This window comes from Enhydra lutris, unplaced genomic scaffold, assembly GCF_002288905.1.
Source record: "Enhydra lutris kenyoni isolate GAN:26980312 unplaced genomic scaffold, ASM228890v2 scaffoldscaffold26, whole genome shotgun sequence".
NCBI lineage: Eukaryota > Metazoa > Chordata > Mammalia > Carnivora > Mustelidae > Enhydra > Enhydra lutris.
Genome location: NW_019154110.1, coordinates 10,133,017 through 10,145,186, shown reverse-complemented (window position 1 = coordinate 10,145,186; position 12,170 = coordinate 10,133,017). Strand labels below are relative to the sequence as shown.

Sequence of the window (12,170 nt, the reverse complement as noted above, 5' to 3'; positions counted from 1 at the left end):
ATTATATACAGGGCTGGGGGTGGGGAGGGAGCGGAGGGGAAATTGCACTTAATTACAGTAGGTTATAGTTTACACCCATTGGAGAAATTTACTTCTTCAAAAGAAATATCAAGATCAGCTGGGATGGGGTGGGGGGGTGCGAGAGGTTGCTGATATTTACAGTGTGTTTGGCTCAGTTCAATAGCACGTGTCCTCCTCATTTCAGTAACAGATTCAAGTTTTTTTTTTTTTTTTTCGCATCGGTTTGTTCGATGAAAGAGCGCGACGTAGACACGACAGCTTTCTCTCTTCCTCCTCCGTGGTTTCTCACCTCTCACCCGTGGGCCGGATGGGAGTACCTGCCGTCTTGGGAGAGGCATGGCGACAATACTGCATAGAAGGGGAGGGAAGTTGCACTCTGGGCTGCGCCTCCCAGCGGGCTGTCCTTGTCCGAGGGGCCAGCAGGATGGCAGGTAGGCGGGGACCTCTCTTGAAGGTGCTTGTCAGGCCACTGGCCTTTTCCGTGACAGCTGCCCAGAGGGGGACGGTGTAGAAAACAGGGTCCTTGTTGCTGTGCACAAAATAAGTGATGGGTGGGCATCACCAGGCTTGGAGGGGGCACTGCAGAGAGAGGAAAGAGAGCTCAGCGGTGTGTATTCAGCAGGGACGCCACTCTTTTGGCTTCTCCAGGGGAGCTGAGACCCTGCTCGGCCCACTGCGGGCTGAGGACTCAGTGCCCGCTAGGTGCCCCAGCGTTGGTCCTGAAGCTCGCTCCCTTTAGGGAAACTCCCGAGCCAGGTTTCCCGGCCACTTCAGAAGGCAGCAGCAAACTGTTGCGGACCTTGAAATAGTTATAACTCGCTGACCTTTGTCCTCAAGTCAAGCTCCTATTTCAGGGAGTGTGTGGTTGCAACAGCAGCTGGACGGGAGCTCTTGCCTCTCGTGGAAGTAAGGGTCCTCTTCCTAACACCGCTATGGGCAGGGGTCCCCTAGACCACTGATCCCCACACTTTAACGGCCCTCTGAATGCTGGGGAGCCTGTGAAAAGGTGGATTCTGATCGAGTGGGCTTGAGGTGGGCCGAAGCACCCGCATTTCTAATCAGCTCCCAGATTGCCCCAGAGCTGCCGATCTACTTAAGCACATGAGAAAATCGCCACTTGCTCAAGCGACCCATCAGGGAAGGCATTTGGGAAGCTGCGAAGTGCTTTCTACAGGCTTGTTCCTATTAAGACAAGAACTCTGATGCCAGATTTCCAGGTGGGCGGGGAGGCGGGGCAGGAGACCCCAGAATGGATGGAGAAACCCTCCAAGAGGAGCCATGCAGCCCCTTCCTGGGGCAGCCTCTCCTTCCAGGATCTTGGACTTCATTCATTTCGGCTGTCATGGTACATCATTCCCATCCTTTTCTCTCCAGGAAGACCCTTCTTGCTTCCCTCTGTCTCTTCCTTCCCTTTCACTTGTTTTGGCATCTAAAGGGAAAGTCTTCTCTGTCTTTTGGCTTAATGGCTCCTTTTCTAAAGACTGTTCCTTTGGGGCACCTGGGTGGCTCAGTGGGTTGAGCCTCTGCCTTCAGCTCAGGTCATGATCTCAGGGTCCTCGGATCGAGCCCTGCATCGGGCTCTCTGCTCAGCAGGGAGCCTGCTTCCCCCTCTCTCTCTGCCTGCCTCTCTGCCTATTTGTGATCTCTCTCTCTCTCTCTCTCTCTCTCTGTCAAATAAATAAATAAATAATCTGTAAAAAAAAAAAAAAAGACCGTTCCTTCAACACTCAGGAGCTTACATGTGCGTAAATGCGCGCGCATGCACGCGCACGCGCACACACACACACACACGCACACACACCCCTATTATTACTACTAAAGGCCTATTTTCACATTATTATCTCATTAGCCAGTGCTCCCAGCCATACTCCTGTACAAGGTTGCCATTACGCCCATTTTACAGATTAAGAAGACAAGCTCCAAGAGCGAACCATCCACAGTTTCAGAACCCGGACAGTGTAGAGACAGATTCAAAACTGGTTCTGGGTGCCCTTGGGCACGTGTTCTTTCTAGTATGCTCAGAGATTAAAAGTCTTCTCCTAGCTTCGTGTTCTTAGTCGTGGCACTCTCTGTGCCTCAGTTTTCTCCCTGGTGAAATGGAGGCTGTTGGGGAGTCAGGCGAGCCAATACATGGGACGTGCTCAGAATTAACACTGGGCTGCACAGGGCGCCCCGGCCCGTGAGCCCTCTGTCACTGAGCTGTGCATTCACTGGAGAGGACATGTTCTGGCCCTTTTAAATTCTTGAGGCCCTGGCCAGGGTCCTCTGATACCCTTTGCCTCCTCTTCCTCCCACCACCCACCCCCACTTTTGAGTCTCTTTACTTCCCACTATCAGCCTTTTTCCAGTTTTCAGATTTCAGGTGAGGAGAGAGAAAATGGCTTGTGACCTTGCAGGTTTCAATAGAAGAGCAAACAAGAAGGGCAGATAAGGAGACGCCAGTGAGATTCTATGACCTGTCATTAGGGATGGGCTTCCCAGCTATCAAATGTTTGCTCACATAATAAAATGGTGGCAGAGCCCTAAATGTTGTCAAAGGCACTAGAGTTATTTGTCCCCTTCAGAGTCTAAACACAAACAGCTGATAAGGGGTGCGCTGGGGTCCCTCAGAACCAAGGCCTGGCACAGCCAGCCCCGTGGGGGCCCTAGCCAGAGGATCTCTGAGGGGACCCTCTCTCTGAAAGGGGTGGTGGTAGCTGGGGTGACAGTTAAGGACGTCCTCACTCTACAGGGGCTGATTGCCTATGGCAAGAGCTAACGTTTACTGAGGTCCTACTGTGTGCCGGGCTCTGCGCTAAGTGGGGGCTTTATACTCATCCTTGTACTGGATTCACACATCAATCCTTTGAAGGTAATTACCATTCATTCACCGAACACTTTCCTGAATGCCTCCTATATAAAGAAGCTCAGCGCTTCTTTAGGCACGGGCCACGCAGCCATGAGCAAAGACCCTGTCCGTATAGTCACAGCGTTTATATTCTAGAGTTCTGAACAAATAAGTAAATGAATATGTATGTGTGTGTATATACATATGTATCTATATTGTACATGCATATATAAAACAAAATTCCAGGTGGAGATGAACACTCTGTAGAAAAAATACACGAGGGGAACCTGGGTGGCTCAGTTGTTAAGTGTCTGCCTTCAGCTCAGGTCACGAACCTGTGGTCCTGGGATCAAGCCCCAAATTGGGTTCCCGCTCGGTGGGAAGCCTGCTTCTCCTTCTCCCACTCCCCCTGCTTGTGTTCCCTCTCTCACTGAGTCTCTGTCAAATAAATAAATAAAATCTAAAAAAAAATACACATGATAACAGGTTAGGCTGATTTGAAGGAAAAGGGAATAATTTACACAGGGCAATCAGGAGGGGCCTCCTTGAAGTGGTGAATTTGAGCTGAATGAGATGAGGGAGCAAGCATGCAAAGATGTGTATTATGGAGTATTCAGGGCAGAAGAGACCACAAATCAGAAGTCCTGAAGTGGGATCACTTCAATCCTGGCTCAGCTGAAGCTGACTGGAAGGAGGAGGAGGGGAGGGTCGGCAAGGGGCTGATCACATTGGGCCTAGGAAGCCTCCATTTCAGCTTGGTTGCATGGGAAGCTACTGGAAAGTTTTGACAGGCCAGGGGTGACATGACTGGTTTCCCCCTTTAAGAGATAATTCCGGCTGCTGCGTAGTGAGCAGACCATAACCACCGTCGTGGGGCAGGAGTGGGAGTGGGAAGTTGAGGGCACTGGAGGTAATCAGTGAGGGAGGGGGCTGGACTGGTGGGGAGATGAGAAGCGCTCAGATGTGGGATGCATTCTGCAGGATTCCTGCACAACTGGTACCATTTTTGGAAATGGGGAAGCCCAAGAAAGAAGCAGTTTGAGTAGGGAGAAGTAGAGGCAAAATGAAGAGCTCCTATTTTAGCGAGGCTTGTCATGCCAAAGATGCGGCAGATTTGCGAATGGGCACTCAAGGCAGAGGTCTGTACTGGAGACAGAACTACTGAATCCATCAGTGTGGACACCTGATCCAAAGCCATGGGACTGGAAATAACCCAGGAGTGAACACAGTAGAGAATGAGCGCGAGGGCCCTCCAACAACTCAATGTTGGGAAGACAAGTTGCCAGCTATGGAAATGATGAGTGCCACAGTGGGGAGGACCAGGAACGGGTATCATCCTAAAATCCAAGTGACAAAAGGCGGGCGTGATCAGCTATGTCAGAGGCAGAGATGGAAAGTTACCCATTGGTTTGACAACACGGTGATACTAGTGAGCTGGACAGGAGATGCTCCAATGCCGTGTGAGGACCGATGACTGTCAGGAATAGCCTCAAGACAGAACTGGGGCTGAGCAGGTAGAAACAGTGGACACAGATAACTCACTTGTCTTCTTATGAGATTAGATTCATTATGGTTCTATTAATTAAAAGTAATGATGGGGCACCTGGGTGGCTCAGTCAGTTAAGCGTCGGACTCTTGATTCTGGCTCAGGTCATGACCTCAGGCTCATGAGATCAAGCCCCGTGTCAGGCTCTGCGCTAGGTATGGAGCCTGCTTAAACTTCTCTCTCCCTCTCCCACTGGCCTTCCCCTGCCTTTCTCTTCCTCTCAAATAAATAAATAAATGTATGTATGTATGTATGTAATGATTATGCTTCCAGTTTTACCAATGAGGGAACTGAGGCCTAGAGAGACTGTAGGTAACTTGCCCAGACTCTCACAGGAGAAAAGTCTGTGCTTCTCAACACAAGGAAGAGGACTTCCTTCTATCTTCTGAGCATGGCCACTGGAAAATAAATGCCCTTTGCCATTTACAGTCTTCCTTCCAAAGCTTGAGAGACAATCAGGGTTACCAGCGAGGGAAGGTCAAGTTTGCCCCAGCTGCCATGGGTGGGGTTTTGAGCCAAGCACTGAGCTAGGTATCTTACAAGACACACTGTGTTTAGTCTTTTTAATTATCCCATGGAAGAGGAACCATCATTTTCGTATTACAGGCGAGGAACCTGACGCTCAGAGAGGCTAGGACTCTTCCCTGAGGTCACACAGGTAGAAAGTGGTAGGATCTTAGGACTGCCAAGTTGGTGTTCTGAATCATCACACAGTCCCTGCCTGACCACCAGTGGAGAAGGCTGGAACGTGGGAAGCTGCCCAGGATTTACAAGAGGCTGTCTGCCTCCTCCTTAGCAGCCCCCTGACCTACCCATGCTAGCTGGAGCGGGGAGGAGAAGGGGTCCTCTCCTGACCTCTCTGTAAACTGGGAAGTGGAGCAGTGGGTATAGAGGCTGTGGAAACAGGACTCGGCGGGCAGCCAGCCCACACTTGTTCTAACCCGTGTCAGTGCTTGCTACGGTCCTGTTCCAGACTGGCAAGGCCCTGTCTTACAGGAGCTTGGGCACAGCTCCACTCAGATGGTGGCTCGCCAGTACGCAGGGTTGAGAAGGAGGGGGAGGCACACAGAGCCACAGGAGCTGCAGGTGACAGCGACCCAGCCCAGAGGTTCCTGAAATGTGATCCACATGGCCCCAGGGCATGTCTGTCCTGACAATGAAAACACTGTGATCAGATACAAGTTCAAATCCTCCCTTGAGCCTGATGCCTGCATAAACCTGGGACACTTTTCTGAGTGTTGAAAAAGGGATAGGAGAAGATGAGTGTGGTGGAATGGATTTGGAGAGAGAAGACCAAAGTCTGGGAGTCCAGCTCCAGATTTATCATCTGTGTGAGTTTGGCCAGATCCCTCCCCACCTCTGAGCCGCAGTGTTTTGCTCTGCAGGTTGGGTGTAAAAAATATCTACCTTGCAGAATGGGTCCGAAGGTTAGCTGGGAAAGAGATAAGAATGATGAAGCACTTGTTGCTATGCAAATGAGAGGCACTCAAAAAATGCTAGCTCTGAATTCATTCATTCATTCATTCATTCATTCCTCCATTTATATTTTCTGAACATCTACTATAGTCCAGGCATTTGGCTAAGCACAAAGGGCTCTGGCGCTTTGAGAGGTCCTTTCATGATTTGCTTTTTTTCTGGGAGTCTGGGAGTCCAGGGATGAGAGCACATCTGTGAGTCAGCATAAAAATGGGAAGCATGTAGACCAAGCAATGAGTCAAATTTTGAAGGAGTCAATAGAAGGCATCTCCTAAAGGATCACAGATGGAAAGCAGCAAGAGGGAAGGACTTAGCACGTGGAGTACTTGACCATGTACCAGCCATTCTTCTAGGCATGTGAATATCCTGTGAGACAGGGTTAGGATTTTCCCCATAAGAGATGCAGAAATGGTCCCGCAGGATGAATTAACTGCCCAAGGTCCTGTGGTGGGGCGGGGAAGGGACTGGGGTGAATGCAAGGCTGCTGGCTTTTCCCAGCATTCTGTGATGCCTCTCAAGGAGGGCTGCCCGGGATGCGTCCCTTGGCCTGGAGCATCTGTGCACCCTAATGGCCCCATTTCGTGCACATAGCAGTCTATGAAAGATTTGGAGAAACCTGGCCTTGTGGTTTTTAGCTATTGAACCCAGCTGTTCCCCCAAAGTATGGGACCAAGGAATCCTCCTGTCCTTACACCACGCCCAGTTCCAAGCAACCTTCTTGAAACTTGTTTTGTTATATAATACTTTAGGACAAAGAGAAAGCAACATTGTACCACATCTCTTTCAGCATTCAGTCTGACTCTTTGCCTGGGGAACAGATTTGGTACAAAATTTTCCTTACCTTGGTTCTTTCTGTCTGTACCTTTACCCTCACTTCCCCATCCCTCTTCTCCTTCAGTTTGGAAGAAGAAAGTAGACTGACTGGGACACCTAACGGGGGCTGAAATTCATGCTTGTTCCTGACCATTAAGACTGCAATAGCAGCAAAGGCTTGGGTGTTTTTGAGACGGAGGTCGCAAGGCCAGTATTGCTTAAACGGAAGGAGTCCAAGATTTAGTCAAAGCCCAGAGTCTGAAGGTCCAGCTCTAGAACCGACCAGCTGTGAGACCTTGGGCAGGTCACTCTGCCTCTCTGAGCCTCAGTTCATTCCTTTGTACCAAGGAAGTTGCAACAGAAAGATGATGAGATCATGTTCACGAGAAGTATAAACCTACAGGGCTCCGTGCATAGTTTGATCCTACATGTGAACATCCTTCTCATCACCCCAGAGATGAGGCTACCGCCAGACTCCTGAACCGCCCAGGGACTGGGACAACTTCCCGGTGGTTCTGGAGGGCTGTTCGTGCAGCTTCAAGGTCGGCTGGCCACTCTGTCCAGCGGAGGGGAGAAGCCATTTGCCGGCCAGTGCCGCGTCTCAGAGAGCGTCTCGGAGAATTTTGATTAAGAGACCATTTCCTGAATTCAGAGGGCTTGTTTCAACAAGCAAGCATCAAAGTCAACTTGGGAAAGACAGGAATAATTAATCAGAGCCCTGTCTAGGGCTGACCAAGTGGCAGATGGATTGATAAACCTTTCAAAGGGGGAAGGTATTCCCAAGCAGGGCTGCTGCGCCTGGCTGGTTCCCTGACTGAGATTTGTGAGCACAGATAAATGTTTTCCCTGCTCACTACAAAGAGTGGGAAATCGCACGGGAGTCGAAGGGCAGGGCCACGGGGGGGTGTCCTTTCATCTTCCATTGGGTGAGAGAAGAGTGGCAGAGCAGGTCCCACACAACTCCTCCCTCTCCCAACTCCAGAGCCCAGCTGCCTAGGCCATGTGTGGACCCTAAATCCACACGATCTCATCGAATCCCTAGGACAAGTCCATGTTATGACTCTTATTTTAAAGGTGAAGAAATGAGGGCTCAGAGAAGTCAAGGTGGGCAAACCTGTAACAGAACCCACCTGCTCCACCATACTGTGGGACCAAGAGGAGATGTGGGCAAAGGGAAGAGCAGAGAACCTGAGCCCATGAAAGCACATGAAAGCACACGGCACTGGAGGAGGTTTGAGTCCCAGGACTCATAAAAAAGACCAGCAACAAGACCAAACCCTGCTGAGCGCCTCTGACATGAAGTTCAAGGCTGTCACCTACTTATCTAGTAATCAATAGAGGCCAAACAGTTCCCACGCTGCACAGACCCCAGCTCCTAAAAGGTCCTATTGTATTATTCTGGAACTGTCGTGTGTGTTCAGACACCCTGTCCTATTTCCTTACTCTCCGTGTCCCGTGGCAGGGACAAGCTGCAGGGATGAGTCCTGTCTTTGGTTGGGTTTACTGCTCCATCGGCTCTCCCTGGAGGTGGGAACCAGCTACCCACTGAAAGAGTGACGAAGCCTCTGGATTCCCCACTTTTAGTGCACTGCGAAGTAAATTCTAAGTTTCTTGATAAAACACCATGTAAACACAGGCCCCTGGAAGGCCCGAATGTGCACTGGGGAATCTCCACTGGTGGGGAGAGTTGGGTCACTCTCTGAAATTTGCAGTGTTCCGGGTCCAGCATGGGTCCTGGATAGGGTAATTGGCCTTACTACTCCCTTTTTCCATTAATTAATTTGTGGAAAAGCCTCAGGCATCCCTCTTGCAAAGCAAGAAATGCTATAGAGGGCGTGACTGTCTTGAGTCGCTCTTGGAAACACCTTTTCCATGGATCACCGATCAATCCATGGGAAATACTCAGTCTCAATACCTAAAGGCTCTGTGTAATCCAGTCTTCAACGGATTATCAAGCCCTGGACATTTAGTGTTCTTGCTGGGGAAGCTGAGGGAGCAGAAAGTCCTTTAGCAAGTGGCCCACCTTCTTTGCCTCTGACCTCAGGGACTCCTTTAGCAAGTAACCAGGAGCCTGGGAAGGACCAGGCTCAGGCCCCACGTGCCACCCTCTCTGCACATCACCTGGGTTGCAGGCCCCACCGAACTTCCTTTGGGCATTTACCTGTTTACTGGAGGACATGTTGGTAAGCGTACTGATGCTGCTCGTATCTGTGACCACCATCGCAGACGGAAACCGGGAGGTGTGGGAATACTGGGGGGGTTCCTGCTTGTGAGTGTACACTGGAGAAACAGAGGGAAGACAAAGTCAAGACCACTTTGGTATGACCACACAGGTATGTACACAGCTACAGACCTACAGACCCCGCCCCCATCCCACACCATAAGTTCTTATGTCCCTAGGCAGAGAAGAGGGGGCAGGTGCTGGTGATGTTTCAGAAGGCAGCCTGATGTGGTCAAAAGAATGGCCATGTGTTTCAATTCTGGCTCCTCAATTAAGTCACGTCACCTCAATTTCCTCATCTGTAAAATGGGAATGATAGCTGTTGTAGATTGGAAAACATCACGTGGAAAGTACTTTGTACCAAAGACACAAACAGCTTTGCACAGTGTCTTGTTGGCGGTAGTGGATGGCACTTCTGTTCTCCTGACTTTTCAGTTAAATGTTAGATGCTTAACATCAACAAATGGGCCTTAGGCATATGTGGTGCGTCAGAGATTGTAAGTCAGAAAAAGTTCTAAGTAGCCAGCAAACATAAACGAGTTGGCCAGCACAAGCTTATCCTATCTGCCATGACTCAAGAGCCAGGTCTTACGCAAAGCAATTACAAACTGATTAATAATTATAATTAGACATGGGTATAATTCGTTGTATAATTCTGGGTTGTTCCAATTTGCGCTAAAATGACATCACAGGTCATATTATGATGTCACAGGAAGACGAAGGACGACAGACAAGGGGAGACTAGATGCAGATAAAACCTTTAGGAGCAGGTGACTCATTTTTCAGTTTTTCCAGTACTTGTTTCACCGAGTCTAGAACTTTTTGACTCATGCGATTTATCCATTAGATTCATATAAAATCCAAGTCACATGACCAGCTAACAGAAGCATGGGGCTGTTTGGCCGTGAGGGAGGGAGCAGACTATTCTATCCACCACAGCATCTTCTAGAGGGTGACGGGGTAAAGGTCACTGCCTGCCACTCCAGCCGGTCCTTCCTGCAGAGGGAGGCTGACTGCTGCCTGGTCCTGGGGCCCCCAACTGGGCCTCTGCAGTTCACAGGTACTAGGGACCACTCTCTGACAGTCCCACCTGGGCCTGGCAGGGGGCAGCGACAAGCAGGGGCATATTATCAGGTCCCGAACAGAAAGGAAAGTGGGTATGTACGGTCCTAGACTCTGCTACAGGTTATGGCAGATTTTTCCAGAAGCCACATAAAAAAATGTGATTGGAATGTGAGATGGTGCTTGGAAACCAGCTCTGCAGGCCTGAGGAGGGGAGAGTGCCCCGAGGACAGAAGAAGGGTGAGCTGTGCAGCCAGGGGAGAAACAAAAACCCTCTTCCCCATTCCTGCCTCCTATTAAAAACTCCCTTAATAAATCAGCACCTGCATTTCTGTAACTCTTGTGTTCACCAGATACAGGTCAGACCTAGTCTTATTTCACCTCCATAATCACTCTCCATAATCACTCTCCATTATTTATCTCGTCTCCATAACCTCTCTACATTCCATTTTATGGATGAGGAAATTGAGGCTCAGAATGGCTAAGAAACTCTACCAATGGCTACACAGCTGGTAAGCCTCAGAGGCAGGATTTAAATCCTATGTTTGTCTGACTCCAAGATGATCACTCTATTCCAGACACTTCTTGGGTGTTCCTCTGGGACCCTGCCAAACTTATAGGCCAGGGGCTGTATCCTGATCTGGCCAGAGGGCTGGGCTGTGGGCCTGGGGCTCAGGACAGAGGGCGGGGATACAGTGGCTGGAGTGGGTGGGAACTAACTGGTTGAAAGACAGGATATGAGAAATAGTCTGGGGGTTGGGGGGGGGGCGGGTAATGGCAGAAGCACTACCATTCTTTTTTTTTTTTTTTTTTTTAAGATTTTATTTATTTGACAGACAGAGATCTCTAGCAGGCAGAGAGCCCGGCAGAGAGAAAGGAGGAAGCAGGCTCCCCGCTGAGCAGAGAGCCCAATGCGGGGCTCGATCCTTGGACCCTGGGACCAAGACCTAAGCCGAAGGCAGAGGCCTTAACCCACTGAGCCACCCAGGCGCCCCAGCACTATTATTCTTTATCCAAGATGGCAAGGAGGTGGTATTGTCCATCTATGTCCGTGGTTCTCGATTAGAGTTGTCTGAGGTGTGTCAACGGGACAGCATGGGGATTCTAGAAGATTCTTCAGTTTCCGAGAACACAAACTGCATGCCTACTCTTGTCATTTGGTAATGACTACCTGGAATTTTAGATTGAAAGGGCTAAGCTGAGGCTCATGGGGAAAAGGCTCTGTGGTTGCCTAGCAAGATCGTCCATGGGTGCCAACCCTGCTCTCTATCTCCAGCTCCCCTTTACACGTAGGCTCAACTGTCCTCTTCAAACCTCCCCCAGGAGTCATGGAGGTAGAGAGTAGGTCTAGGAAAGGCACAGACCACACAAGGGTCATGTTGAGGAATTGTCTGGGTTGATAACAGGTAGGGAAAAGTGACCAAATCAATTCACTTCCAAGCAAGTATGGATCCAGAGAGGGCAGAGGTGGGCTGCGTAGGACCCTTGGTGGTGCCCGCCCCACTCCCCCAGCTCCCTCGCCACTCCGCCCCATGTTCTTACTGTGGGAGTTCTGCAGCTGCGTGACGGCCGCCATGAAGGGCTGTTGGGTCATGTGGCTGCTGGGGCTCTGCTGCATGAGGGGCTGCTGGTGAGGGCTGTGCAGCTGCTGGGAGAACTGGACAGGCTGCAGGGCCGCCAGACTGCCGGCCACACTGTTGATGACAGGAACGCTCTGTGCTTGGGAGGTGTTGAGGCCTGTGGGAGCAAGAGGGAAAGATCAGAGGTGGCTTCAGGGATGCGGAGAGGCGAGTGCCCTGGCATGGCCACCGATGTAGTCCTGCCATGTGCCCGGCACGGCTGGGCTTCGCGTGAGAGATTGCCTGGGAAATGGTTTTATAGATCCATTCTGCAGACAAAGAAACTGAGGCTTGGAGAGACGGATTGCTCCCTCACATTCCACAGTGAGCTGTGGATGGAATTGGGCTTACACAGATCCGAGGCCTGAGAGTCATCCTCCCAAACTTGGCTCCCTTGAGGTTGCCAGGACCCTGGGAAGGCGCCCTCTAACTGGCCAGCTCCCTCCAGACCTGACTCTGAGAGGCCTACCTGGGTGCCCTGAGGGTAGCTTAGTGCGCCACTCAAAGGCACAGGTTACTGCCCAGACTTGTCTGCCCAGCAGAGGGCAGGAGTGTTCAGGAACTCACATTTTGATTAAAAAACCC

General features: G+C 50.5%; 1 protein-coding gene across 3 annotated transcripts in view; it reads right to left on the bottom strand.

Moving 5' to 3' along the window:
* Window positions 1-227: 227 nt before the first annotated feature.
* The window catches only part of LOC111151592 (HNF1 homeobox B), a 52,638-nt gene continuing 40,695 nt past the window's right edge, over window positions 228-12,170 (bottom strand). For all 3 annotated transcript variants that reach the window (XM_022509669.1, XM_022509670.1, XM_022509671.1), the window contains exons 7-9: window positions 11,509-11,703; window positions 8,845-8,963; window positions 228-600 (exon numbers count right to left, since the gene is read on the bottom strand). In XM_022509669.1, the coding sequence (XP_022365377.1) occupies window positions 580-600; window positions 8,845-8,963; window positions 11,509-11,703 (335 nt within the window). In that variant the 3' untranslated portion in view covers window positions 228-579. The remainder of the gene's footprint in view (window positions 601-8,844; window positions 8,964-11,508; window positions 11,704-12,170) is intronic.